Genomic DNA, 24,618 nt, shown 5'->3' with positions numbered 1-24,618 from the left:
CAGCTCAACTCGGGCTGACCTGGAGAAAGGGATTAAAAAAGCTGTCCCCGATATTCTGCATGATCTTTAACCTCTCGCTGGCACAAGCAATAATAATACCCCATACCACTTCACTTCACTTTTGCTGGCTCGGGGAAGGAAAACTTCAGTGACACACGGCTGATCGGGAAAATATTTTATTCAACCGATGTCAGAGTGAAGTGTCTCGCACCCCAGCAAAATGTCGAGTCCCTTTGTCTTCTCTCGCCTCAAAACTTATACCCCCGCACTTTCCTTCTCTCGGGTATGCGCACACGAGGGCTGCTGGATCACCTATGACTCCCCAGTCTGCCTCCCCAACGCTACACAGTGTATACATTGTCAGTTACTAATGGAAACCAGATGTGTCTGGTGTCAGTAAGTCTACATTCCTGGACCATGCCCCAAACAATCTCGCCCGAACATGAACCTTTGTCACACTTAGGCTTACCAGTGAGATATACGTTGCATGATACCAGAATAAAAATACACCACAGTGTAATTAGAAATCAGTGATTCTTAACCTGGGTTTGGTGAGTCAGTCTCAAGGGTTCAGCAGAGCTTCTTCTGCAGAGGACCAAACACACCTGATTTTATCGTGTAAATTTGTGATGACCCATATCTGAACGTCCGCCTCACAGTTAGGAGGGTCCGAGTTCAATTCCACCTCCAGACCTCCCTGTGTGGCGTTTGCATGTTCTCTCTGTGTCCGCGTGGGTTTTCTCCGGGCACTTCGGTTTCCTCCCAAATTCCCAAAACATGCTTGGTAGGCCAATTGAGCATTTCAAATTGCCCCTAGGTATGAATGCAAGTGCGGATGGATGTTCATCTCTGTGTGCCCTGCAATCGGCTGGCAACCAGTTCAAGGTGTCCCCCTACTCCCCGATGATTGCTGGAATAGGCTCCAGCACGCCCGTGACCCCCAGAAAATGGATGGATGAATAATTAAAGTATTGGAATGAAAATCTAAGAGGTGTACCTCAAACATGGGAGTCTCATCCCTAAAGATAAAAGATCACATGACCTGGAAGCTATTGAGCTAAGATGCTAATATTGGAATTAATAAATTCACAAAAAATTATTGGAGCATTGGAATGAAAATCTAAGAGTTGTATCTCAACCAGCCTACGTGGGAGTGTCATCCCTCAAAATTGGTTACAATTTCAGGGATAATGAGGGTAAATTTAGCATACAGGTTACCAATGAAAAGTTTTTGTATTTCCATCACAGATGTTAAAACTCTGGAATAATCTGAGCCCATTTAAAAAGAAATTTAAAGAATTGACACTGACAAGTTCTGAACACAATGAAATGAAGTACCGTAAATTTTGGACTATAAGCCGCTACTTTTTTCCCAAATTTTGAACCCTGCGGATTATAGTCCGGTGCGGCTGATATAGTTTTTTTTCCGTGATTTTTCTCATGACTATGTATATTCTCTTACAAATGGGAATTAAACATTAAAAACCTTACGCGATCATGCGGCGACTTTACATGCATATTCCAATCGGACACTGAGGAGGAAGATTTTGCTGGTTTCAGTGGACAGGAGGAAGATAAAGCCGGCTCTCAGTGATTTTGTTGACTGGTATGTTGTTGTTTTTACCCGCCTAGTTAGTGCTGTTATTTCCGTGCTTACAACAAAATGTTAATGTGATTAAAACTTTAGTCCAGCTCGTGCTGTTACTTCCGTGTTTACGATATAATAATGCTATTAAAACTTTAGCCCAGCTAGTGCTGTTACTTCTGTGTTTACTAAATATTAATGCTATTAAAACTTTAGCCCAGCTAGTGCTGTTACTTCGAGCTACCAGCGCAGTGGCCTAGTGGTAGAGTGTCTGCCCTGAGACTGGAAGGTTGCGGGTTCATACCTCGGCCGGGTCATACCAAAGACTATAAAAATGGGACCCATTGCCTCCCTGCTTGGCATTCAGCATCAAGGGTTGGAATTGAGGCGTTGGATCAGCAAAAATATGGTCTAAGGACCCTAGGAAGTGTAGCGCTGGCAAACAAAATAAAACAAACAAAACAAACTTCTGTGTTTACAACGAAATGTTAATGTGATAAAGACTTTCTGTGTACTGTCTTTCTTTGTAAATAACTTGTGCGCACGTGTGTTTTATAATCCGGTGCGGTTTATGTAAGTATGAAACAAAAAAAATCACAAATTTTAGCTGATGCGGCTTATTGTCCGGTGCAGCTTATAGCCCGAAATGTACGGTAATTTAAATGTGTTTTCTTTAGTTGACTGTACATTACCTCCCTTATTTAAACCCCACATGCCAAGTCAGTCCTTATCAGTTCATCCCCGTACGCCACCCGTTTGCTCCTTTGCCTCGTACCTTATGCTTGTTGCCGATGCTTTTTTCCAGTTGTCGGTCTCGTTCCGTCCCAACTGACCAACCATGCCTGAACGCCGCCAGCCCCGACCGATTGGTCATCCTCGACTACGTCTAAACGCCGCCAGCCCAGACCGACCGCCTGTCCGGTCACGCTGTGTCCAATCTCCATGTCCCTTTTCCGCTAAGAACAATAAACAGAGCGTGACACGCTTGTTCATTTTGTCTGGTTTGTGACAAACGTTGAATAACAATTCATAATTGAATAAATTGCAAATTATTTTAAATTCCGCAAAAGCGCATATTAAACATTGTTGAGCTCTTAATCGTACCACTAACATACCTGGATTGTTGTTTTAAATTGCAATGTAATCTGTATAGTCTTCGTCTGCCTTCATACATTTCTTTACTCCAGACACCTTTTATCTTGTTTTGATTAGATTCATTAAATAAGAGGAGTACACCCTTATTTACCATTGCTTTCGTGTTCTTTCAATTGGCTTTGTACTGCTTATCAAAGAAATGAGGAAAAATTGCACACTCTGCTTGCAAGTAGTTTATTTGCACTTAAATTCAAGCTATTGTGCCACAATAATAAAGAGCTCAAAGCATACTATGACTCTCAATGTAAAACGTCCATCACTGTAGGAATAATTATTTTGAAAATAGCTGAAATCAAACACATGTAAAGCATACTAGCCATTTGGTATCAATGCAATACTGATAATCACATTATAATCACATGATTCCATCAATACTTGTGTGGATCTGTGCAGCCCTAGGTGCTATGCTTAAAACCTGCTCGGAAAATGCAGAAAATGAAACCTAAATTAGAAATGAATGTGCACGTATGAGTTTGCGTTAGTGTGTTCATCTGTGTGCATGTATGTGTGTTGGGGGGTGGGGGGATTATAATCCATCCATCCACCCCGATTGAACCTCCTGCCACGAATGTTGTCCATAGGTTTTAGTGGCATTCCACTGATGATTATGCTTTGATCTACCGTTAAAGAACATTTAACTCTACTGCATTTGATTCTTGCATTTAAAAGATCTGCCCAAAATGTACCAATCTCAAACAGTAACATTAAAATGACAATTTGTGCTGACCATTGATGTTTGTACAAGTGTATAATTCCCACGGACATTTGCAATGTGTGTGCTTGAAGCATATGTTACTGATAAATCTATGATTTGATAATCCATATTTGTTTTTCCAAGGATACAAGTATATAAATGCCCGGACAAAAACCTCATTTGTCAGGTCCAAAGAGAGGTTTCAAGGTAGGCATACTTGCTGATTCTTGTCGTGGAGATCATGGAAATGTACACTACACTAAACAGTTATTATTTCTATGGGACCTGTTGATGCATTTTTTTTGCTGCTTGTGCAAATCAGTCACTATGTATTTCTTCTGTCTTGAACTACAGGTCAGCAAGAATGGCTTTTTTGAAGTGCTCAGCTCTGACTATACTGCTGCTGTCTGCCTACTGTTGGGCTGACAATGAGGTAATTTAAATTACCAAGCGTCACAAATTAGTCATGTTTTTGGACTGAATAATCAATTGCAAAACCGGTGTTGCAACATTAGATATGTACGCCACTAAGACGACATCACTCGTGGTGGCAGCTGCTGGGCATTCAATTGAGGAGGAGCACAGCTCCATTTCGGCACACTAACAAGAAAGACTAAAAGACCAAAACTCCTTTGTTTTGCGCGTGTAATCCGGCAATTCACGACATTCAGACCAAATTTCAATGTTAACCCGGAAGTGGATGACCATAAATTAATTGGGAGGTAATCATAAATTAGCCAGCTGTTGAGTTTTAAATGTTTTATGGATTATGAAACTTCTGCTGTTGGTTTCTCACACTCGAACACATGGCAAAAAATTAATGCCATTGTCCCAGAGAATGCCTCGTCAGTTTTAGAACGCCCGCTGATGGCTGCTGAATAGTATTTTGTCACACACTGCAATAACCAACTTGGATTTGATTTTTACCCTTGGCCACAATGCAAAATGGGATCCTGGTTAACTTAAGTCATTGTAAACGTATTATGACAGCATGTGTGCGACTGACGGTTTTAAGTGTGTGACGTGTATGAACAGTATGCATGTGTGTGACAGAGCGGTCTGAAAGCGAAGCGAGTGGATTTAGTGAGACTGTGTGCGGATGAGGAAAAAGAGTGCCAAATAAACTAGGATTGCAGTGCCATCTCTGCCTCCCTATGGTGTGTGTATTGTTGGGCCACATTGAAGATGTTAGACGACGGTGCAGGCAACTTTGGCCTTGGGGAAATGTTTCCCTTGTGTCCCCTGACTAAGGTTGGGTGGCAAGCGACAACGAATGCCATAAGTGAACGAGGCTTTGTAAAAGTTGTACTAAGTTCATTCTGTTTCCTTTTTTCAATCACTTTTTGGTTCTTTTATCACAAACAGGGTATTTTGGTTACATTACCTGACATGTTTCGGCATGAACTTCCGCCTTCATCAGTGTCACTGTTGTGATCGTGACGCGTCTTTATCAGCTGATCGAACAATGAAGGCGTGACTCACCTGTCAGATTTGACAGGTGAGTCACGCCCATGAAGAAGTTAGGTTTCTCATCTGTTGGACAAGTTTTTTTTTTTTACATGGACTGACGAAGGACAGACGGACAGACCAGTGACAGAAGCGATGACGGAAGTACTTTTAAAATAATGATGGCAGATAGACGATTATATTATAAAATTGGATTAACTTGTCACGGATCGGATGCTGCTTGGAACCTTGGAGTTTATTGAGGGAAAAGGTAGCTGGAAGGGAGGATGAGGTGAACAAGACCAACAGAACCGGCAAACTAACATAACTTACTAGCAAAACAACGGGACTGACCGACCGACAGGGTTGGCTAACAGACAACACAGAAAAACAGGAACCAAGTAACAAGAACGACATCAACGATCCGACAGGGGAGTGAGAGGCAGACAAGACTTAAATATAAGACAGGTAACACGAGGCAGGTGACTGTGATTACATTGATTGAGGTAACACAGGAGGGGAGGGGCGACGCGAACAGAAACCATGTTAACACATAGACATAATAAAGCAACCGGGGACGAGTCTACGAGTTTACAAAAGTTACATCAGAGATCTTATAAAATTTAATCTAATGAAAAAGCCGTTTTGGAGTTCAATTCACCTTCAGATACGTGCCATGTCCTTTTTTTGCAATATCGTTTTAGGATGTATATTACATTACATATATATATATATATATATATATATATATATATATATATATATATATATATATATATATATATATAGGATCATATTTATTTGTTTTTTTTTGTTGTACCGTATCGGCCCAAATATAAGACGACCCTGATTATGAGACGGCCCCGTTTTTCAAGACTCAAGTTGGAAAAAAGACTTTTTGAACACCAAATTAAATTTTTATACAGAAAGTAATTACGGTACATCTGAAACAAATGATTATAACAATATATTCGAGAGAAAAAGCATGTTATTTTGCCTCATTTAAATCATACAAAAACTGTATCACATCTTAATATCTGAACATTTAAATATGTAAACTAAAGTACAATCACATTTGTCAATAAATGGCTTCTGGTTTTTGAAATGTAAATAAGCCAATCTACTGTGATAAAACAACAAAATTGTAATAACTGCATTAACCATCAAAGTGAAGTCTAACTGTAACTGTAGTCTTGAAACAAATCTGAATAAGGAAGAAAAATATATTTTTCTTCTTCGTGCTATCGCTATTTTTATTTATATTCATCATGACAGGGTTAGCGTTTGGCCTGGGGAGTTAAGTTCAGCATTCGCTTTAGCGATATCCGGCGTCATCTAGCGTTGTGAATGGGTATAATGTCTAGACCCCGAATGTAAGATGACCCCCACTTTTTCAGTCTTATCTCAATGCAAAAAATACCGTCTTATATTCGGGCCAATACGGTGTATGTTCATCTGCATTTCTAATATATAATTTTCTCTCTTGTTCCCTCAATGATATGTTTCAAAACAACCAGGCAGGTATGTATCAAATGTAATCGCCAGTACCTGCGTCAAGATTGCAACACGTTTAGTTACAAATGAAATGATGTTTGTGTCACAAACCAGATGATGTCACAGAAGATTTGAGCAACCTTTCTGTGTCAGAACTTCTGGAGCGAGCCAATCATAATCGGAGTGAGTATCAGCTGGTACAGTCTAAAAAAGTTCAACAGCGAATGACCAGGGTTTAAACAATGTGAATTATGTTTTCCAGTCCGTTCAGCTGATGACCCATTCCTCACTGAAGGAGACATTGCCATTGACAGTGATCCAGAGAGAAATGCTGACCCCTGCACCAGTCGAGGTTGTACATGGGGCAAGTGGAGTGATGGAAAAGTCTACGTTCCTTATTACATCACGAATCACTTCTGTAAGTGGCTTTAGACTCTTGTACAGTATACAATTGTGTGTCCGGATTTCATGATTTTGCAGTTAGTGGATTCCTGGAAGGTTAAAAGCAGCGTGTTTAAGAATTTTGATCACCATTTACCTTTTCAGACATTGAGATAAAGGCATTTAGGGTATTTATGGATGAATTGCCACTATGCAACCGTGCTTGCTTTATTACGTGTGAGAGTCACACTTTTAGTTTAATAGAATGGAATGTATTTTTTTTTATGCACTGATGCGGTTCAATTGGGCTAGGGTAAAAATACCAAGTACATTACATGCAGTCAATAACCTCTTTAAAACCTGAATATTGGCAGTATTCTGTGATTAGTCATATGAACACATGCAGAAATCCGAATATGCCCTTAATCAGGTGTTAAAAATTCTGAATAAAACCCCTGGTTTACCTCTTCTAACCCAAACATCTTGGCTTGTTAACACAATCGGGTTACCTCCTATTTGCTCACGGTCCTGCTCTATCCGTAAGGAATCTTGGTCTACATTAATTTTTCAATGTTTTCACATTATTTTCAAACAGCCATGGTGGAGGTCGGTGCCAGGGCACAAAAGGACACTTTTGGGGCAATGGCGATAGAGACTGCTTTGATCTTGTGGTGAATGACAAAGTATATTGTTGACAATAGAAAGTGACAAGCGTAAATTATGTCTATTTGTACCATGATGTCGGCACGTGTTGCGGGTTCAATCAGTGTATTCAAACTCACAAGTAGCTGTATCTATTGAGGCATGTGAACTGGTTATTCCGATTGTTTCAGGAACTGGAATTTTAACCTTAACCCAAATATTGACAGCATGGAAACTTATCAATGGTGCAGACCAAAAGTGGTTCTTTAATCTTTAGAAGAGAAGAGCTGGTCACATTAAAATGAGGAATAAGTATTAATAATAGTAATTAATTATATTCAATGTTTTCAAAATATCAATCTAAAAGCAAGGTTGTAAGCTAAAACTAACAGCCCAAAATAAATACCAATAATGTTAAAACTTATTTAAAAAATAATTAATTCATAATTAATAATCATTGTGCTCTGGATAAGATACAAATGCTTTATCATGTCGCTAGCGTCCCGTGAGAAGGCCATCATCACCCGCGGACTGGAGTCCTTCTCTTCATTTTCCTGCATCCGCTTCAGGCCCACCAGAAGCAGTGACCGTGACTGGCTGAGCATCGAGTCCCAGAATGGGTACAAAGATGACAGCCATAAATACTTTCATTGAAAACAATTTTATAGTTTGTTGTTCTCATCAAATCCCTCTTATTTTGTTCAGATGCTACTCCTTTGTCGGTCGTCGTGGTGGTAAGCAGGTGGTTTCTCTGGCTCGCCGTGGATGCCTTTATCATGGCACTGTCCAGCATGAGCTGCTCCATGCGCTTGGATTTAACCACGAACAGACACGCTCTGACAGAGACAGCCACATCAAAGTTCTGCTGCAGAATGTTCAATCTGGTATTTTAGTTGATCATGTATATCAAGTGTATCAATTAATATTGATTGATATTTAACAATTTTTTCACATATCAAACCAAATGAACAAACAGACTCTTCTTTTTGTTCTTCAGGAATGGAGCACAACTTCAGGAAAATTGCCACCCTCAACCAGGGCACCTCTTATGACTACAACTCTGTCATGCAGTACCACAAGTATGAACAACTGGAATGCCCTGTACAGGGGTACTGCCGGGGATTTGGGGTCCTACAAAAAATACATACTTTGGGCCCCACCATTTCACGGCTGAACATTTTAAATACCATTTTCTATGGCCCCAATCAATCATCAGACATCATTTATTACCCCGTGCAGCGTTCCTGGTCCTGTGACACTCAGATGTCTTCTTGGATTCTGCTGTATGAATGTAATGTGACAATATTTTGATTTTAACCAAGTGCTTTGTGTCATGTTTTAGGTATGCTTTCTCTAAGAACAATCAGCCCACCATGCTGCCTATTCCTAACTCCAATGTATCCTTTGGCAACGCAAAGGAGATGAGCCGTGCTGACATCGCCAGGCTCAACAATCTCTACAAATGTTGTGAGTATCCACCTCTGCAGACAATATCAATAATAATTATTAGATTTTTTATTGTTTTATTGTGTTATAAATATAATAACTACTAATAATGAATAATTACTATTATCAATCTTACCTGACTGTTATGTTCTTTTGTTTCAGAGGAAGCATTTTGTCAAAGTAAAGAAGGAGCCATTGAGCATCAGAATTGCAGCTGTGAATTCAACGACAAACTCTGTGATTTCGCAATAAATTAACATGAACATGAGATTTTGTCGGGTGAATTGTTTGCCAGTGTGTGTGTGTTTGTATGTGTGTGCGCATGCGTGTGTGGTGATTTCCGCATTCAATTTCGATGAACAAGAGATTTTGTGTCAGATGAATTGTTTGCCATTGAGTGTGTGTTTTCATTATAATCAGGTTTGACCATACCTGTGTCATATATGTTTGCCTACATATGTCTCTGCATGAGGCCCAAGGACATCTGAGCCAACAACGTGAGGGGGACAAGGGTTATTTGCGTTGAGCAAATGTGCTTGGTTTCAGTAATGTAAGGATGACAAGATGTATGGGTTGGCACGTGCTTAGGACCACGAAAACAACCAAGTTGAGGGCCTTGTAAGGGCAGACAGTCAACACATGCACGGGGTCTCAAAGCGTAGCTACTATTCAAAGCGATGAGATTATGAGTCTCGCCAGGTATAAGAAAGGCGTTGCCTGGCAGACGGGGGAACTTTTTGTACATAGTGTCTGTGGGGCGTGAGAAAACATCTTCTGACATCGGCTGAATATTTTTTTTTTCCAACCAGCCGTGTTGCATTTCCTTCTTTAAAGCCAGCATTTTTCAACAAGTGTTTTGAGAAGACCAGCGGAGCCACGAGGACAATTCACCACACCCGAAAAAGATTCTATAATCAGGTTTTAGCATACCCCAAAAAGATCGGCTTCCAATCCGGCCATCACACAAAATACAATCCAAATTGTCTTAAAATGGTTTAAATAAAATACTGCTGCCACCCATTCAGCAGACAACAGGTCAGTAAGACAATTTGGATTGTTTTTGTCGGATAAAAAATTCTGTATCAATAAAGTTTTCATGATTGATTGCTTGATTGTGTCAAAGTGTCACAAGGACCGAGGAGCACCTGCAACCTTTCTAGTTGTTCTTTTATTACTCCATCCATTATTCAACTTCTTCTGCATTCTTCTGCCTCTTTTTTATGTATTTATTTACTTATTGATTGATTGATTGATTGATTGATTGATTGATTGATTGATTGATTGATTGATTGATTGATTGCTTAACTACTTCCACGTAATTCATCTGATTCACTTCATTCCACTTTTAACACATTCCATATATTCATGCCAAATATTCCAAATATTTACGATTTTTGAGAAATTTACACATTTTAAGCCAAAAATTCACCATTCATTCTTCATGGCACATTCAACATTTCTCATTTTCTTCCACATAATTCCTCCAATTCACCTTCCTTCACTTCCTAGATTAAAATTTCACATTTTCACTTTTAACATTGCGGTAAAATTTTGCTAAATTTCATTTTTTCCTTCGAATTTCTTCTAGTTTCTTTTTTTCCACTGATTCAACCCATTTCAATTTGTAACTGTTCTACCTATTCTACCTATTCCAAAACTTCCCACTTGTGAAAAATTTCAAATTTTCAACTTTAAACTTCACGCCCAATTTGACAAAATTCTTTCTATATTTTTATACATTTTCTGACCTCTCTCTCTTTCGTGTAACATCAGAGCTCCAATTTAGTGTCGTGGAGCCACGCCAGCATCTCTGGTCCCAGGTCAAAGAGGCCGGCCTCCGAGGGTGGTCTATATAGGTGGCAGGTGTTGATGATGTGGTCGGCCGTCTGCTCAGGGTCTCCCCACTCGCATGCCACACTGTCCGCCAGTCCCCACTGCCGCAGGATGTGCCAGTTGTTATTTTTTGCCTTTCTGGCAAGAACGAGGGTGGCAGCCTCTCGACGGAGGTTGGCCGGCGCTATTCCCGCAAGGACAGGCAAGAGGGACACAGGGGTGGGCTTCAGGCATCCTGTTATAGTTCGGAGGGCGTTGTTAATTGCCACGTCCACCTTTTTGGCATGGGGGCTTCTGTTCCAAACTGTGGCACAGTACTCTGCTGCAGAGAAGACCAGCGCTTGAGTAGATATCCGCAGGATCTTAGCAGAGGCTCCCCACGTTGTTCCAGCAAGGCGGCGGATCAGTGCAACCCTGGATGTCACCTTTGCCTTCAGATCTTCAAGGTGTTGTTTGAAGGATAGGGTCCGATCCAGACGCACGCCAAGGTACTTTGGGGCTTGTTGAACCTCCAGGTGTTAGCCCTCAATGCCCACTGCAAGTTCTCTCCTTCTTCCCTGGTGCTGAGATGGTATGACGCAGCAAAAGTCTTTCCAACGCTGAGCTGGAGACGCCACTTTCAAAGGTATGCTGCCATGGTGTGCATGTCTTCATTCTGGCCGTCTTCCGTCGCCTTCCACGTTGGTTGGCTCAGCATGATGGCAAGGTCGTCTGCATAGCCATACTTTTGGATGCTGTGTCCGGTAGGTCGTATATATAGATGTTAAATAGCGTTGGTGAGAGAACTGACCCTTGCGGTACCCCGCTCCTCAGTCTTCGGAGCCTACTGCACTGCCCACTGCTGGTTTGGAGAGTAAAGCTGCAGTTGGAAAGCGTCTCCGTGATGAACTGCACCATGTGCCTGTCCGGTATGGTCCTCAGCAGCTTCAGGTGGAGTCCCCGATGCCACACGGTGTCACATGCGGCAGTTAAGACCAGGTATACCACTCCAGCTTTCTCCTTATCCTGGAAGCTGTTCTCTATCTCTTGGGAGAGCAGGGTGATCTGCTCTGCTGTTGACCTTCCTCGACGGAAACCAGCTTGTTCCCGTGGGAACATGATGAACTTTTCTGACCAATTCAACACGTTCCAAATTTAAACCTAATTTTGTAGCATTCCCCAAATTTTTATTCAGCCTCTTCGCCTTCACGCAATTTCTACAGAAATTACAAATTCTAGTTATCATTGTTAATCCTATGTGACCCTCGTAAGGACAAGCCGCACCAATATTGGATAGATGGATGGATTGTTAATCTTAACCCCAAGTGCCTATCATAAATTGCCATTTAAATTAATTGTCGCAAGGGTGATGTTAATGTATTTATTGAAAGCCCTACTGTATTCTTTTTGAATTAAGTACCGTAATTTTCGGACTATAAGTCACGGTTTTTTTCATAGTTTGGGTGGGGGGGCGACTTATACTCAGGAGCGACTTATATGTGTGTTTTTTTCAAAAAAATTTACTTGATCATTAACACATTACTTACTAGTACAGTTGATCACCTCACATATTATTTTTAATACACTGAAAAAACGAATAAAGCAATTCACACTTTAAAGCACAATATTCAAATTCATGAAACAAATAAACAAAACAAAACAAAAAACAACTGAAAAAGAAATTAGTTATTTTCAAACGAAACTGAAGGACAGTGATTTAAATTTCACCATTGGCCGTGACGCAACAACTGGGAGGGGAAAGCGCGTTTTTTTTTGAGTTTTTAAAAAGCACAGGTTTGGTGAAGAGAATTTAGTGTGGTGATGTAAAAAAAAAAAACAGTAGGGGCAGCAATCCAATTTAGGACAGCCAGTGGAGTAAGAGGACTCAGTTCAGGAATTGTGCCACGCGCTAGGGCAGAACACACTGGGACACAAATTTCACAAAACTATCTTCGTGTTATCAGTCTTCCTGTGTAGTATTTGTTCCTTACACCCCAAATCTTCCTATTAACATTTTGTATCCTATCAGTTGTGCACACTCATCATCTTACTATTAAGCCGCCCTTATCAAATGCTTTTTTTTTTCCTTCTGAGTAATCCATCCACCCTACTCATTAACCGGGCTAAAATCCTTGTTCCAGTGTTTATCATCAAATAAAGTTCCGAAATCCTTTGTCATAAACTGTAATGTAATTTAACATTCTACCAACATGGTTGTATATGCGGCAAATGTTCGATCTATAGGTCATACAGTGCCTGTGTTCCAAATATGACACTCTTCCTTGATTTAACATCTCATAAGTTATTATTGTCAGCAGTGCTAAAGGATAGTGCTTGAAAGTGAATGTCTTATCGCCCAATTTAAAACACCTGCCACATTTGAGCTAGTATTTATTCATTTATTTATTTGCCATTCTTATGTTAGCTGACATATGTCAGAATTAAAATGTAATTTTGCTTTTAATTTTAAGTCTTTCAAAATTGCTATACCCTCACTGCACCGAGATAAACTGTTAAATATATCTTTAAAAACACACAAAAACAATCTATGCTCCTGCACACAGTCTTAAAAGTGGCACCCAAATGCCAGATTACAAATCAAACCTCCTCATTCACTCTCACATTTTTTGATAAAACAGTCTACTTATCTAGACACTGTCATCACATACTAAATAATGGCCTGCTAATTAAACATAATGTTGTTGCTGTGGTCCCTCAAAACATGTGACTAGAATTTGGACAATTATTAACCCTCATCAATTATCTCCTCACTAAATTCCTAGCCTGTTAACCTATCTGCATAGAGAAGACATTTACAATGCAGGGGATAAGAGAATAACAAGGAACACCTGAACCCTAACCCAAGAACACAAGGAAAACCTTAACAATAAACAAAATAAACCCAATCCACAATCAAAACCAAAAAAACTAGGACCATGACATCTGTGGACCCACACAGCACTCCAAATATTTCCTCATTAAAATTTTAGGCTTTTTGTGTAGAGCACCATTGATTTCTAGTACCAGCTCAGTGGCCTAGTGGTAGAGTGTCCCCCCTGAGACTGGAAGGTTGTGGGTTAAAACCCCGGCGGGTCATACCAAAGACTATAAAAATGGGACCCAATGCCTCCCTCCTTGGCACTCAGCATTAAGGGTTGGAATTGGGGGGTTAGATCACCAAATAATTCCCGAGCGCGGCACCGCTGCTGCTCACTGCTCCCCTCTTGCCCAGGGGATGGATTAAAATCACATGGAGATGGTTTAAATGCAGAGGACAAATTTCACCACACCCAGATGTGTGTATGATAATGATCATTGGGACTTTTGGGGGGGGACTTTAATTATTGACCTAATTTTATCCTTAATTTAATCCCAATCATGAATGCCCTCTACTTAATACTTTATTTGGTGTTCTTTAAAAAAAAAAAGTGCCCTCTTCAAATATCGTTTTCATTTGTTGTTTATTAACTAAGTGATTCAACTCTTTGAATTATCCTTACATGTAACCACCTTGAATAGTCTAATGTCCTAATCGATCAATAATTCCTCCTTAATTTAACATCTGCAATCACAATTTAATTTTATCAAATTCTACAATGTATGTTCTCTCTTCCTCTCACATTTTTTATGAGTGCTGGGCACTCTCCCCGTTGGACCAGTCTCTGCCCACAACCCTCAGATTATTCTAAAATTTCAAATTCTTACATTTCACAATGCAACTCTGATAAACCATTGTCTAGCACACCGTTTTAGCCCAATTCCATCGTTTATAACGAACTGGTACACAAAGACAAACATAGATAACACACACACGGGCCCACAACATAGATAACACGACTCACAACACGGCAATCTTCCCAGCCGATGACAAGTGGGGGGGGGCATCTGAAGTGCGGAGAGCCTCGCCACCACCACGTCACACAATGCGACCCTCCACCTCTGTCCTACATATGCATTTGCGCCCACCTGACCGTTTGGCCCAAACTTTAGAGCCACGCCCTTTTGAAAACAAAAATAGTTAACAGTTTAACCCCACCGCACAATGGGATACAACCTTCATGCTAATTATATATATACATTCTTGATCAAATTCTTGTTAAGCCATTTTTATGACTCCAACTCACATTCCAAATAAAAAAAATCAACAATTTTAAACAAATCAACTTATTGTTCTTCATGAACCACAAATCATCACTTCCACCAGATGAACAGCAGCACCACAACTAATCACTCAGTTCTCCAGCTGCGTCGCTGTCCCATCTGACAGCCAAGCCTGCTTTCCACACAATATCAACATAGACACGCTTTAACAATTATGTAGTGACCTGGTTAACCCACTTACCCTTCGCCCTAGACAACAATATAAGTCTCTAAGGTTGCACTATTGAGGTCACCAGGGATCCGTCCTGCTATATCAGCGATGCCTTTTTTTTTTTTTCACGAGTCCCTGACTCCTATTGGTGGCCTGGCCGATCTAATCGACCCTGACCTTAGGCAACTGTACAAAGTCCCTAAGCGTCTACTATTGAGGCCACTCCGGTGCCCATATGCTAGCTATTGGCATCCCACAAGTTCCAGTGGTGTGAGCGCCCTTCGCTGATCAGACAAAGTCCTCACCACGTTTCTCTTTTCCAAAAAGAAATCATCCATACAATCATAAATGTACAACCACCATTCCTTAACACAGAGCTAAAATTATTAATTTTTAATTTTACTCTGCTTTCACTCCACAATATTGCTGAACTGGGAGATTTTACTGAAGAAAAAAAAAAAAAAGGTTCCTCCTTACCTTTTGTGCAATCGGACTGCAATATTGTTGAGCAAGAGCGGAGAAGGAACAATCCTTCCTGGAGCATGCACTTTCCCTTATAAAGAAATCACGTCAGATGGTCACCATTTGTTGGATTTGGTGTGTAGGTATAATTATGTGCTTAAATTTTTTCTTTTATCGATTTAATATGTGAATATACTTGTCTGCTTATGTACTTTATTCAAGGAGGTTTGAGCATATCTGTTTTTGTAGCTAGGCAGGGCTTTTTGTATTTTGACCCCATTCCTTCACTAGGCCAAATTACAAGGGGGGAACAAATCCTCACAGCGGCCCCGTGAGGATATGTTCCCCCCCCTCATTTTGAGAATGGTGAGTCCTGGACTCCAACTGGCTCTTTTTCTGTCTTCCTGGGGGTCTATTCAGGTAGTGTGACAAATTTGAACAGGTTCCCTCATTTCTAGCCCAAATTACAGGGGGGGGAACATATTCTCACCGCGACCCCGCGAGGATATGTACACCCCCCCCTGATTTTGAGAATGGTGAGTCCTGGACTCCAACTGGCTTTTTTTTTGTCTTCCTGGGGGTCTGTTTAGGTTGTGTGGCAAATTTGAACAGCTTCCCTCACTCCTAGGCCAAATTACAGGGGGGGGACAAATACTTACAGTGGCCCCGTGAGGATATGTTCCCCCCTCATTTTGAGAATGGTGAGTCCTGGACTCCAACTGGCTCTTTTTCTGTCTTCCTGGGGGTCTGTTCAGGTCGTGTGGCAAATTTGAACAGGTTCCCTCATTCCTAGGCCAAATTACAGGGGGGGAACAAATCCTCACAGTGGCCCCATGAGGATATGTCCCCCCCCCCCCTCATTTTGAGAACCGTGAGTCCTGGACTCCAAATGGCTTTTTTTCTGTCTTCCTGGGGGTCTGTTCAGGTTGTGTGGCAAATTTGACCACCCCCCCATTCAAAACGGTGTATATGTAAATAAATGATTTCTGCACTGATAACATTACAATATTGGATACTAAATAAATAAATAAATAAATAAATAAATAAACAAATTAATATTTTTGTTATCCTTCCTTTGGTGAAACAATATTGTCTTGAATTCAATCTTGTCATCGAAGCACCCATTTTACCCCACCATGTAAGTGTGCACTTAATGTCATTTCGCCATTTCATTCCTCACAACGATACGCTGCCACACAATGGACCCAACTATGTACCAACAAATTATTGCCTACAAAACAAAACGTGAATACCCAAATGGTATTACGAAGAAGAAGTACGTTATGAGAAGAAAAGCTTATTTTTACAACATTGAGGGTAAGATACATAACGTACATAATTCAAGCAAATTAGATCCAGAGGCGCACCAAAAATCCACATTACAGAACTTGCTAATTCCTACACTAACGTCAGAAACTCAAGTTTTAGGGTAATTACTCTATCAGACAAATAATTGAGTCATAAAATGTTGAACGCAATATATATAACACACCTCACTATGAAGAGAATTGTTGAATGTGTTTAGTGCAACTCAAGCTAATGTTTTTCAAGTAACTATTTGTAGATATATTGAGTAAATATTTGATAAATTTTCAAACTAAAGCAACATATTTGGTTGTAGACCTATTGAGGGAACATTTGATACATTATGAAACCAATGTTTATTTTCCAAGTAGCAAATTTGCTTTTAGGTGTATTGAGTGAGCACTTAATAAGCTGTCACATGTATGGTGCTAATTCAACGTTTTATTTTTACTTCTGCTCAGGAGGGGAGCTCTATTATTGCCACCAAAAAGGCACAGACCAGGCAGTCCAAAAGTCAAAGTCTGCTTTATTGCCAATTCCTTCACGTTAAGACACACAAAGAGATCGAAATTACGTTTCCCACCGTCCCACGGTGACTAGACACATTACACAACACATACAAGCAACTACCACAAAGAGTAAAGACAACAGATAAGAGCGATGAATTATAAGCAAATAAACTAAATAAATAAACAATAAATAAATAAATAAATAAATAAATAAATAAATAAATAAATAAATGGACAAATAAGAGGAGAAAAATGGAGCAAGCATGCATACAGCAGACAGCCAGAATATAGCGCAGAAATACAGGACGTTATACAGCAGAGGGTGGAAGGGGGAGAGAGTTCAGGATCCTGACAGCTTGGAGTATGAAGCTGTTGGTGAGTCTGGTGGTGTGGGTGGCAGGCACCTGTACCTCTTCCCAGAGGGCAGAAGATCAGACAAAGAGTGAGCAGGGTGACTCACATCACACACAATCGTGGTCGCCTTGCGGGTGAGATGGGAGGTGTAAATGTCCTTCAGGGAGGGGAGTGAAGCACCAATGATCTTACTAGCCGTGTTCACTATGCGCTGCAGGGCCTTCATGTTGTATTCAGTGCAGCTATTACCCCACACAGCGATACAACTGGAGAGGACGCTCTCAATGGTGCCACGGTAGAATGTGGTCATGATGGCAGGAGGAGCACTCGCTCGCCTGAGTCTCTGCAGAAAGTACGGGCGGCGCTGAGCTTTTTTCGCCAGCGACGCAGTGTTGGTGGTCCAGGAGAGGTCCTCACTGATGTGCACCCCCAGGAATCTGGTGCTGCTCACTCTTTCTATCACAGCACCGTCGATGGTCAGCGCCAGGTGTTGGGTGTGACCCTTCCGGAAGTCAACAACAATCTCCTTGGTCTTGCTGACGTTCAGCAGGAGGTTGTTGTCCCTGCACCAAGTGGCCAGAAGGTCGACCTCTGACCTGTATTGAGTCTCGTCGCCCCCGTTGATGAGACCCACCAGAGTCGTGTCGTCGGCATATTTCAGCACACGGTTGCTGCTGTAGTTTGCAGTGCAGTCATGCGTCAGCAGGGTGAAGAGCAGCGGACTGAGCACGCAGTCTTGGGGTGTCCCCGTGCTCAGCGTGATGCTGCCGGAGACATTGTCGCCAACACGTACTACTTGAGGCCTCTGACAGAGGAAGTCCAGTAGCCAGTTGCAAAGGTAGGTACTGAGGCCCAGCTTGTCGAGTTTGCAGATGAGACGCTGTGGAACAATGGTGTTGAATGCAGAACTGAAGTCCACAAACAGCAATCTCACATACGAGTCTCTGTTTTCCAGGTGGGTGAGGGCAGAGTGGAGGGCAGAGCAGATGGCATCCTCAGAGGACCGTTTGGCTCGGTACGCAAACTGGAAGGGGTCTATGGTGGGGGGGAGAACGGATCTGACATGCGCCATGACAAGCCGCTCAAAGCACTTCATGACGACGGATGTCAGTGCCACAGGGCGGTAGTCATTGAAGCAGGAAGGAGCAGATTTTTCGGCACAGGTATGATGATGGCAGCCTTGAAACATGACAAGACGATGGCCTGCTGCAGGGAAATGTTAAAGATGTCCGTGAAGACATCCATCAGCTCCTCAGCGAAGTCCTTCAGCGTTCGACCCGGGATGTTGTCCGTGCCCGCCGCCTTACGGGTGTTGATAGCAGCAAGCGTCCTCCTCACGCTCACGGCAGAGAGGCACAGGGGCTACTCGTTCGGAGGGGGAGTGGTCTTCAACGGGCAAGTGCTGTTCTGAGCGTCGAAGCGGGCAAAGAAGCGGTTCAGTTCGTTGAGCAGAGACGTCGCCCTCACAGCTCTGCGGCGCGGGCTTGTAGTCAGTGATGGTCTGAATGCCTTGCCACAGGCTCCGTTCGTCCCTGCTGTCTTTGAAGTGGGCATTTATTAACAATGACTACTTTTCCACAAAACCTGCCATTGTCAGGTGTCCCAGCGCACCGAATGTCAGGCAGCCGGCATATCAATAAAAAGCCCAACAGAGGTCATGCCCATACAGGTCAGTTAATCCAAATAATGTTCTCTATTATGACCCTAGGTTTATATAGTATTTTGTATGTGGCATACTTTATATAAATATTTTTCTCAGCAACATCAGTTTAACACAATTTATTTTTATAAATATTTATTTATTAAGTGTCTGAGCCATTCGAGCTATTGGGGATGGACCTCATTGGAAAATTGGCTCAGACAAAAGATGGATACCAATATATTTGCGTGATGGTGGATCATCACGATTATTTTGCGAAATGGCCTCAAGCCTATCCATTGAGGTCGAGGTCTGCTCTTGACATTACCGCCTGTATCTTAAAATTCATCTACCAATTTGAGTCGCCGAAAAGGATCTTGACAGATCAGGGCAAAGAATATGTCAATGCAGTAAGTACTACAGTGTTTGGCAGAAATTATCTTCATCATAGCTGTCAAATAAAGGTCCCTGAGGGCATATGTGGCCTGCTACTTTATTTTGTGTGACCAATAAAAGCAACGAAAGTATGTCGAATTTCATAAAGTAGCTGGAGTAAAGTAAAAAAAATAAAAACGTTTCTTACTGTTCATTTTATTTTGTCCGTGTTTTGTGACTGTTGCAGTTGTGGGTGCTGTATTCTGTGTATTTGTGATGCAAAGCCAGTATAGTGATGATGTTAGGCTCACATTCTCAAACACTATTTCACCGCAAAGTTGTCCTACTCAATTACTTATTCTTTCCCCTGGCAACTGCAGATCAACAAGAGAGTATGTGAAATGCTTGACATAAAAAGAAGCCCTTGCTCACCGTACCACCCCCAAACTAATGGGTTGGTGGAAAAATTAAATGGGACAATTCAAAGGTGAGTATAATTTGTTTACGCAAATTAATCTTTGACAATTTCCTGTTATGATGTTTCTCATGAGTTTGTTTTTATTTTCGAGGCACTTTAGACGTAAATAACATGCACTATAAAAACGGTTAGGTTGGAAAAAACACATTTTGGTTTAAAAATTGTTGTTGGAGTCATTTTTATACAATTCTCCGAAATTAATTAAAAAAAAAAACCACTGTGACCAGTGCAATTTTAAAACTGATTTTGTTTTTTAGAGCTCTGAGCAAAGTGGTTTGTCAGCATCCAGAAAGCTAGGATGAATATTTGGATGCAGTTATGTTTGGTCTTCAGACCAAGAAACAAATGACCACAAAGTACTCTCCTTACTTTCTGATGTTCGGCAGAGAGGCACGCTACCCCATTCAGGTGCCAGAACACTACGAGGTAAAATTTTGGCACATCAAGATCCATGATCCATTACAAGGATTTACAGTATCATGGATAAGTTTTTAAACGATCAAGGACAATTTGCTTGTTGAAGTTGTTTTGTTACATCTTAATTGTAAAACACAAATATAAAAGTAAAACTTGTTGACACTTTAATTATTACAGCAAATATTTGCTTTTTCTGAAGGTTGATGGCACTGTGGAGGATGTGGTGGGGATGGAGGTTAGGGCATAAGACCATAACAAACAAGACCAACTATGTGAGCAAGTCAGAGAGCATATTAGAAAGGCGCAGTAAAAAAACAAGGCACCCTAGAACAATCTCGGGGACCACACCGACTGTACACATCAGAGATCTTGTCTTTAGACAAAATATCAGGTCTAAACAAAAAAAGGGAGGAAAATTGGATCACAATTTTTTGGGGGCCATACAAAATTGTGGCGATTGAGGGCAAGACAGGATGTGAATCATGCCAGGAGAAAAAAGGTCCTTACTACTTGATCTTCTTGGGGAGTCTCAAATGGACATTAAAAAAATGCCTGGAATCAACCTGGTAAGCACAGCTTCTAAAAGTCAGAGTACTATTGCGATATCATTTAACTGAAGACGTGCGCTTTCTTTTGAAAGTGGACTAGGTTTTTGTTTTTATCAATACTTATGTAATTGACGGATAAAACTTGAAATTTGTGTTGATATGTACTGGCTCTTATATTTCAGGGCGTTCATGCGCAAGAAAGGGTGCAATGTTTCCAGGTGGACTTGTGGCACTGTCCCCCATCCCAGGCAACAAGATTCAACCTCTTGTGGTGTCTTTGGTTTGAAAGTATGCATGTTTACAGACTAGATTTACCAAACTCATAATTGAGTGCAATTATGCAAAAACTTAAACATTACTCAAAACAAAACAAAAAAAATTTGAGTTCATACAACAAAGGACTAAAACAAATTATTGTCTGACAGCAGAATTTTTTGTATGATATATAGGCTAAAGATGGCAAACATTTAAAGCATTCTTTATGCACTGTAAACATCTGACATTGTCTTTTTCAGTTTGCAGAACATCTTTCAAATGAAGGAATAGATTTCTCAGCAAAGGCACGATATAAATAGGTACAGGCTGCAAATTGTCACAACGCTTCTATCAGAGACTGGTAAGTAATATGCAACCAAGAGATGTTATTGCCACCCAAAGAATGGTCCTGACTGTGTTATCAATGCTATATACAACTCAGCTAAGTTTTACACAGGGAAGTACTATAGCACTGCTTCTGTCTTTGTTTTCACAGATGATTTATCTAACTTGTGCTTTTTTTGTGGGGAAGCTACACATGACACAGACAACAGATGGGTAATTATATCAGGTCTTGTTAACTAATCCATGTGATGATTAAGAAATATATTGAGTTATACATTCATTGTAAATTACTGTCTGTTGTTCTATGTTATCAACAGTAATGTTTTTAACTTACTAACGTCCATCCATCCATCCATCCATCCATCCATCCATCCATCCATCCATCTTCTTCCGCTTATCCGGGGTTGGATCGCGGGGGCAGCAGCTTTAGGGAGGCGTCCAGGAGGCATCCTGATGAGATGCCCGAGCCACCTAATCTGGCTCCTCTCAATGTGGAGGAGCAGCGGCTCTACTCTGAGTCTCTCCCGGATGACCGAGATTCTCACCCTATCTCTAAGGGAGAGCCCGGACACCCTGCGGAGGAAACTCATTTCGTCCGCTTGTATCCTGGATCTCGTTCTTTCGGTCACGATCCATAGCTCGTGACCATAGATGAGGGTAGGAGCATAGACTGACCGGTAAATCTAGAGCTTTGCCTTTTGGCTCAGCTCTCTCTTCACCACGATGGACCGGTACAGAGTCCGCATTACTGCCAATGCTGCACCGATTCGCCTGTCAATTTCACGCTCCCTCCTGCCCTCACTCGTGAACAAGACCCCAAGATACTTGAACTCCTCCACTTGGGGCAGGATGTCATACCCGATCCGGAGAGGGCATTCCACCCTTTTCCGACCGAGGACCATAGGTTCAGATTTGGAGGTGCTGACCCTCATCCCGACCACTTCACACTCGGCTGCGAACCGTTCCAGTGAGAGCTGGAAATCACGGACTGAAGAAGCCAACAGCACCACGTCATCTGTAAAAAGCAAAGACGCGATGCTGAGGTCCCCAAACCGGACCCCCTCAATGCCTAGAAATTCTGTCCATAAAAATTATGAACAGAATCGGTGACAAAGGACAGCCTTGGCGGAGTCCATCCCTCACTGGGAACGAATCAGATTTACTGGCGGAAATGCGGACCAAACTCTGGAATCGGTGATACAGGGACCGAACCGCCCTTATCAGTTGGCTCAGCACCCCGTACTCCCGAAGCATCCTCCATAGAACCTTCCAAGGGACACGGTCGAACGCCTTATCCAAGTCCACAAAACACATGTGGACTGGTTGGGCAAACTTCCATGCACCCTCAAGGATACTGCCGAGGGTGTAGAGCTTGTCCACTGTTCCACGGCTAGGACGAAAGCCACACAGGCATGATAAGCTCTGTCTGGACAGAGAGGCACGCAGGCTACAAAATCCGAGGTTCGACCTCCCAACGGACCCTCCTCTCCAGCACCCCTGAATAGACCTTACCGGGGAGGCTGAGGAGTGGGATTTCCCTGTAATTGGAACACACCCTCTGGTCCCCCTTCTTAAAGAGGGGAACCACCACCCCAGTCTGCGAATTCAGAGGCACCGTCCCCGATGTCCACGCACTGCTGTAGAGGCGTGTCAGCCATGACAGCCCCACAACATCCAGAGCCTTTAAGAACTGCAGGCGGATCTCATCCACCCCCGGGGCCATGCCCCCAAGGAGTTTTTTAACTACCTCAGTGACTTTGACCCCAGAGATTGGAGAGTCCGCCTCAGAGTCTCCAGGCCTTGCTTCCACAATGGCGTGTCGGTGGAATTGAGGAGGTCTTCGAAGTATTCTCCCCACCGTCTCACGACGTCCCGAGTCGAGGTCAGCAGCATGCCATCTCCACTGTAAACAGTGTTGACTGTGCACTGATTTCCCCATCTGAGACGCCGGATGGTGGACCAGAATTTCCTCAAAGCCGTCCGGAAGTCATTCTCCATGGCCTCGCCAAACTCCTTCCACGCGTGGGTTTTTGCCTCAGCAACCGCCGAAGCCGCGTTCCGCTTGGCCATCAAGTACCCGTCAGCTGCCTCCGGAGTCCCGCAGGCCAAAACGGCTCGATAGGAGTCCTTCTTCAGCTTGTTGGCATCCTTTACCGCCGGTGTCCACCAGCGGGTTCGGGGATTGCCGCCACGACAGGCACCAAGACCTTACGACCACAGCTCCAGTCGGCTGCCTCACTAATGGAGGTGCGGAACATGGTCCACTTGGACTCAATGGCCCCCGCCTCCCCCGGGACGTGGGAAAAGCTCTTCCGGATGTGGGAGTTGAAGCTCTTCCTGACAGGGGATTCTGCCAGACGTTCCCAGCAGACCCTCACAGAGCGTTTGGCATCTTCCCCCACCATCGGCGCCAACCCACCACCAGGTGGTGATCAGTTGACAGCTCCGCCCCTCTCTTATCCCGAGTGTCTAAAACATGCGGCCGCAAATCCGATGACACAACTACAAAGTCGATCATCGAATCGCGGCCTAGGGTGTCCTGGTGCCAAGTGCACACATGGACACCCTTATGCTTGAACATGGAGTTCATTATAGAAAATCCGTGTCGAGCGCAGAAGTCCAACAATAGAACACCGCTTGGGTTCAGATCGGGGGGTGGGCGTTCCTCCCAATCACGCCCATCCAGGTCTCACTGTCATTGCCCACGTGAGCATTGAAGTCACCCAGTAGAACGATGGAGTCCCCAGAAGGAGCGCTCTCCAGCACTTCCTCCAGGGACTCCAAGAAGGGTGGGTACTCTGAGCTGCCGTTTGGTGCATAGACACAAACAACAGTCAGGACCTGTCCGCCCCACCTGAAGGCGGAGAGAGGCTACCCTCTTGTTCACCAGTAGTAAGTATGCCCACACCTGCTCGACACCTCTCACCATGGGCAACTCCAGAGTGGAAGAGAGTCCAGCCTTTC

At 42.5% G+C, this 24,618-nt stretch overlaps 1 protein-coding gene and 1 long non-coding RNA gene across 3 annotated transcripts; both read left to right on the top strand.

The window, feature by feature from the left end:
- The first annotated feature begins 3,627 nt into the window (after positions 1 to 3,627).
- Positions 3,628 to 9,111, top strand: LOC147058906 (hatching enzyme 1.2-like). Of its 2 annotated transcripts, XM_085907878.1 has the most exons (9): positions 3,628 to 3,641; positions 3,789 to 3,868; positions 6,486 to 6,557; positions 6,637 to 6,792; positions 7,897 to 8,017; positions 8,103 to 8,281; positions 8,395 to 8,476; positions 8,740 to 8,864; positions 9,006 to 9,111. In XM_085907878.1, coding segments are annotated over exons 2-9 (807 nt in total). In that variant the 5' UTR covers positions 3,628 to 3,641; positions 3,789 to 3,798; the 3' UTR covers positions 9,008 to 9,111. The 2 variants fall into 2 exon arrangements, with proteins under 2 accessions (XP_085764004.1, XP_085764005.1); XM_085907879.1 differs by lacking the exons at positions 3,628 to 3,641; positions 3,789 to 3,868 and adding an exon at positions 5,679 to 6,401 and having other exon boundaries at positions 6,489 to 6,557.
- Positions 9,112 to 21,249: 12,138 nt separating this feature from the next.
- Positions 21,250 to 21,912, top strand: LOC147058905 (uncharacterized). The gene is made up of 3 exons (XR_015065744.1): positions 21,250 to 21,342; positions 21,570 to 21,670; positions 21,806 to 21,912. It is a non-coding gene; the product is annotated as an uncharacterized LOC147058905 (long non-coding RNA).
- Positions 21,913 to 24,618: the final 2,706 nt, after the last annotated feature.

Source organism: Syngnathus leptorhynchus, chromosome 3 (assembly GCF_054491065.1).
Source record: "Syngnathus leptorhynchus isolate UIUO chromosome 3, UIUO_Slep, whole genome shotgun sequence".
NCBI classification, from domain to species: Eukaryota; Metazoa; Chordata; class Actinopteri; order Syngnathiformes; family Syngnathidae; genus Syngnathus; species Syngnathus leptorhynchus.
This window is presented reverse-complemented; position numbering and strand designations above follow the sequence as displayed.

What these genes read in the sequence shown, in the direction of transcription:
- LOC147058906 (XM_085907878.1), top strand. Translation starts at nt 3,799, where the DNA reads ATGGCTTTTTTGAAGTGCTCAGCTCTGACTATACTGCTGCTGTCTGCC. An exon ending in GCGAGCCAATCATAATCGGA is followed by an intron (nt 6,558 to 6,636) that starts GTGAGTATCAGC and finishes TATGTTTTCCAG; the next exon opens with TCCGTTCAGCTGATGACCCA. An exon ending in AGCATCGAGTCCCAGAATGG is followed by an intron (nt 8,018 to 8,102) that starts GTACAAAGATGA and finishes TATTTTGTTCAG; the next exon opens with ATGCTACTCCTTTGTCGGTC.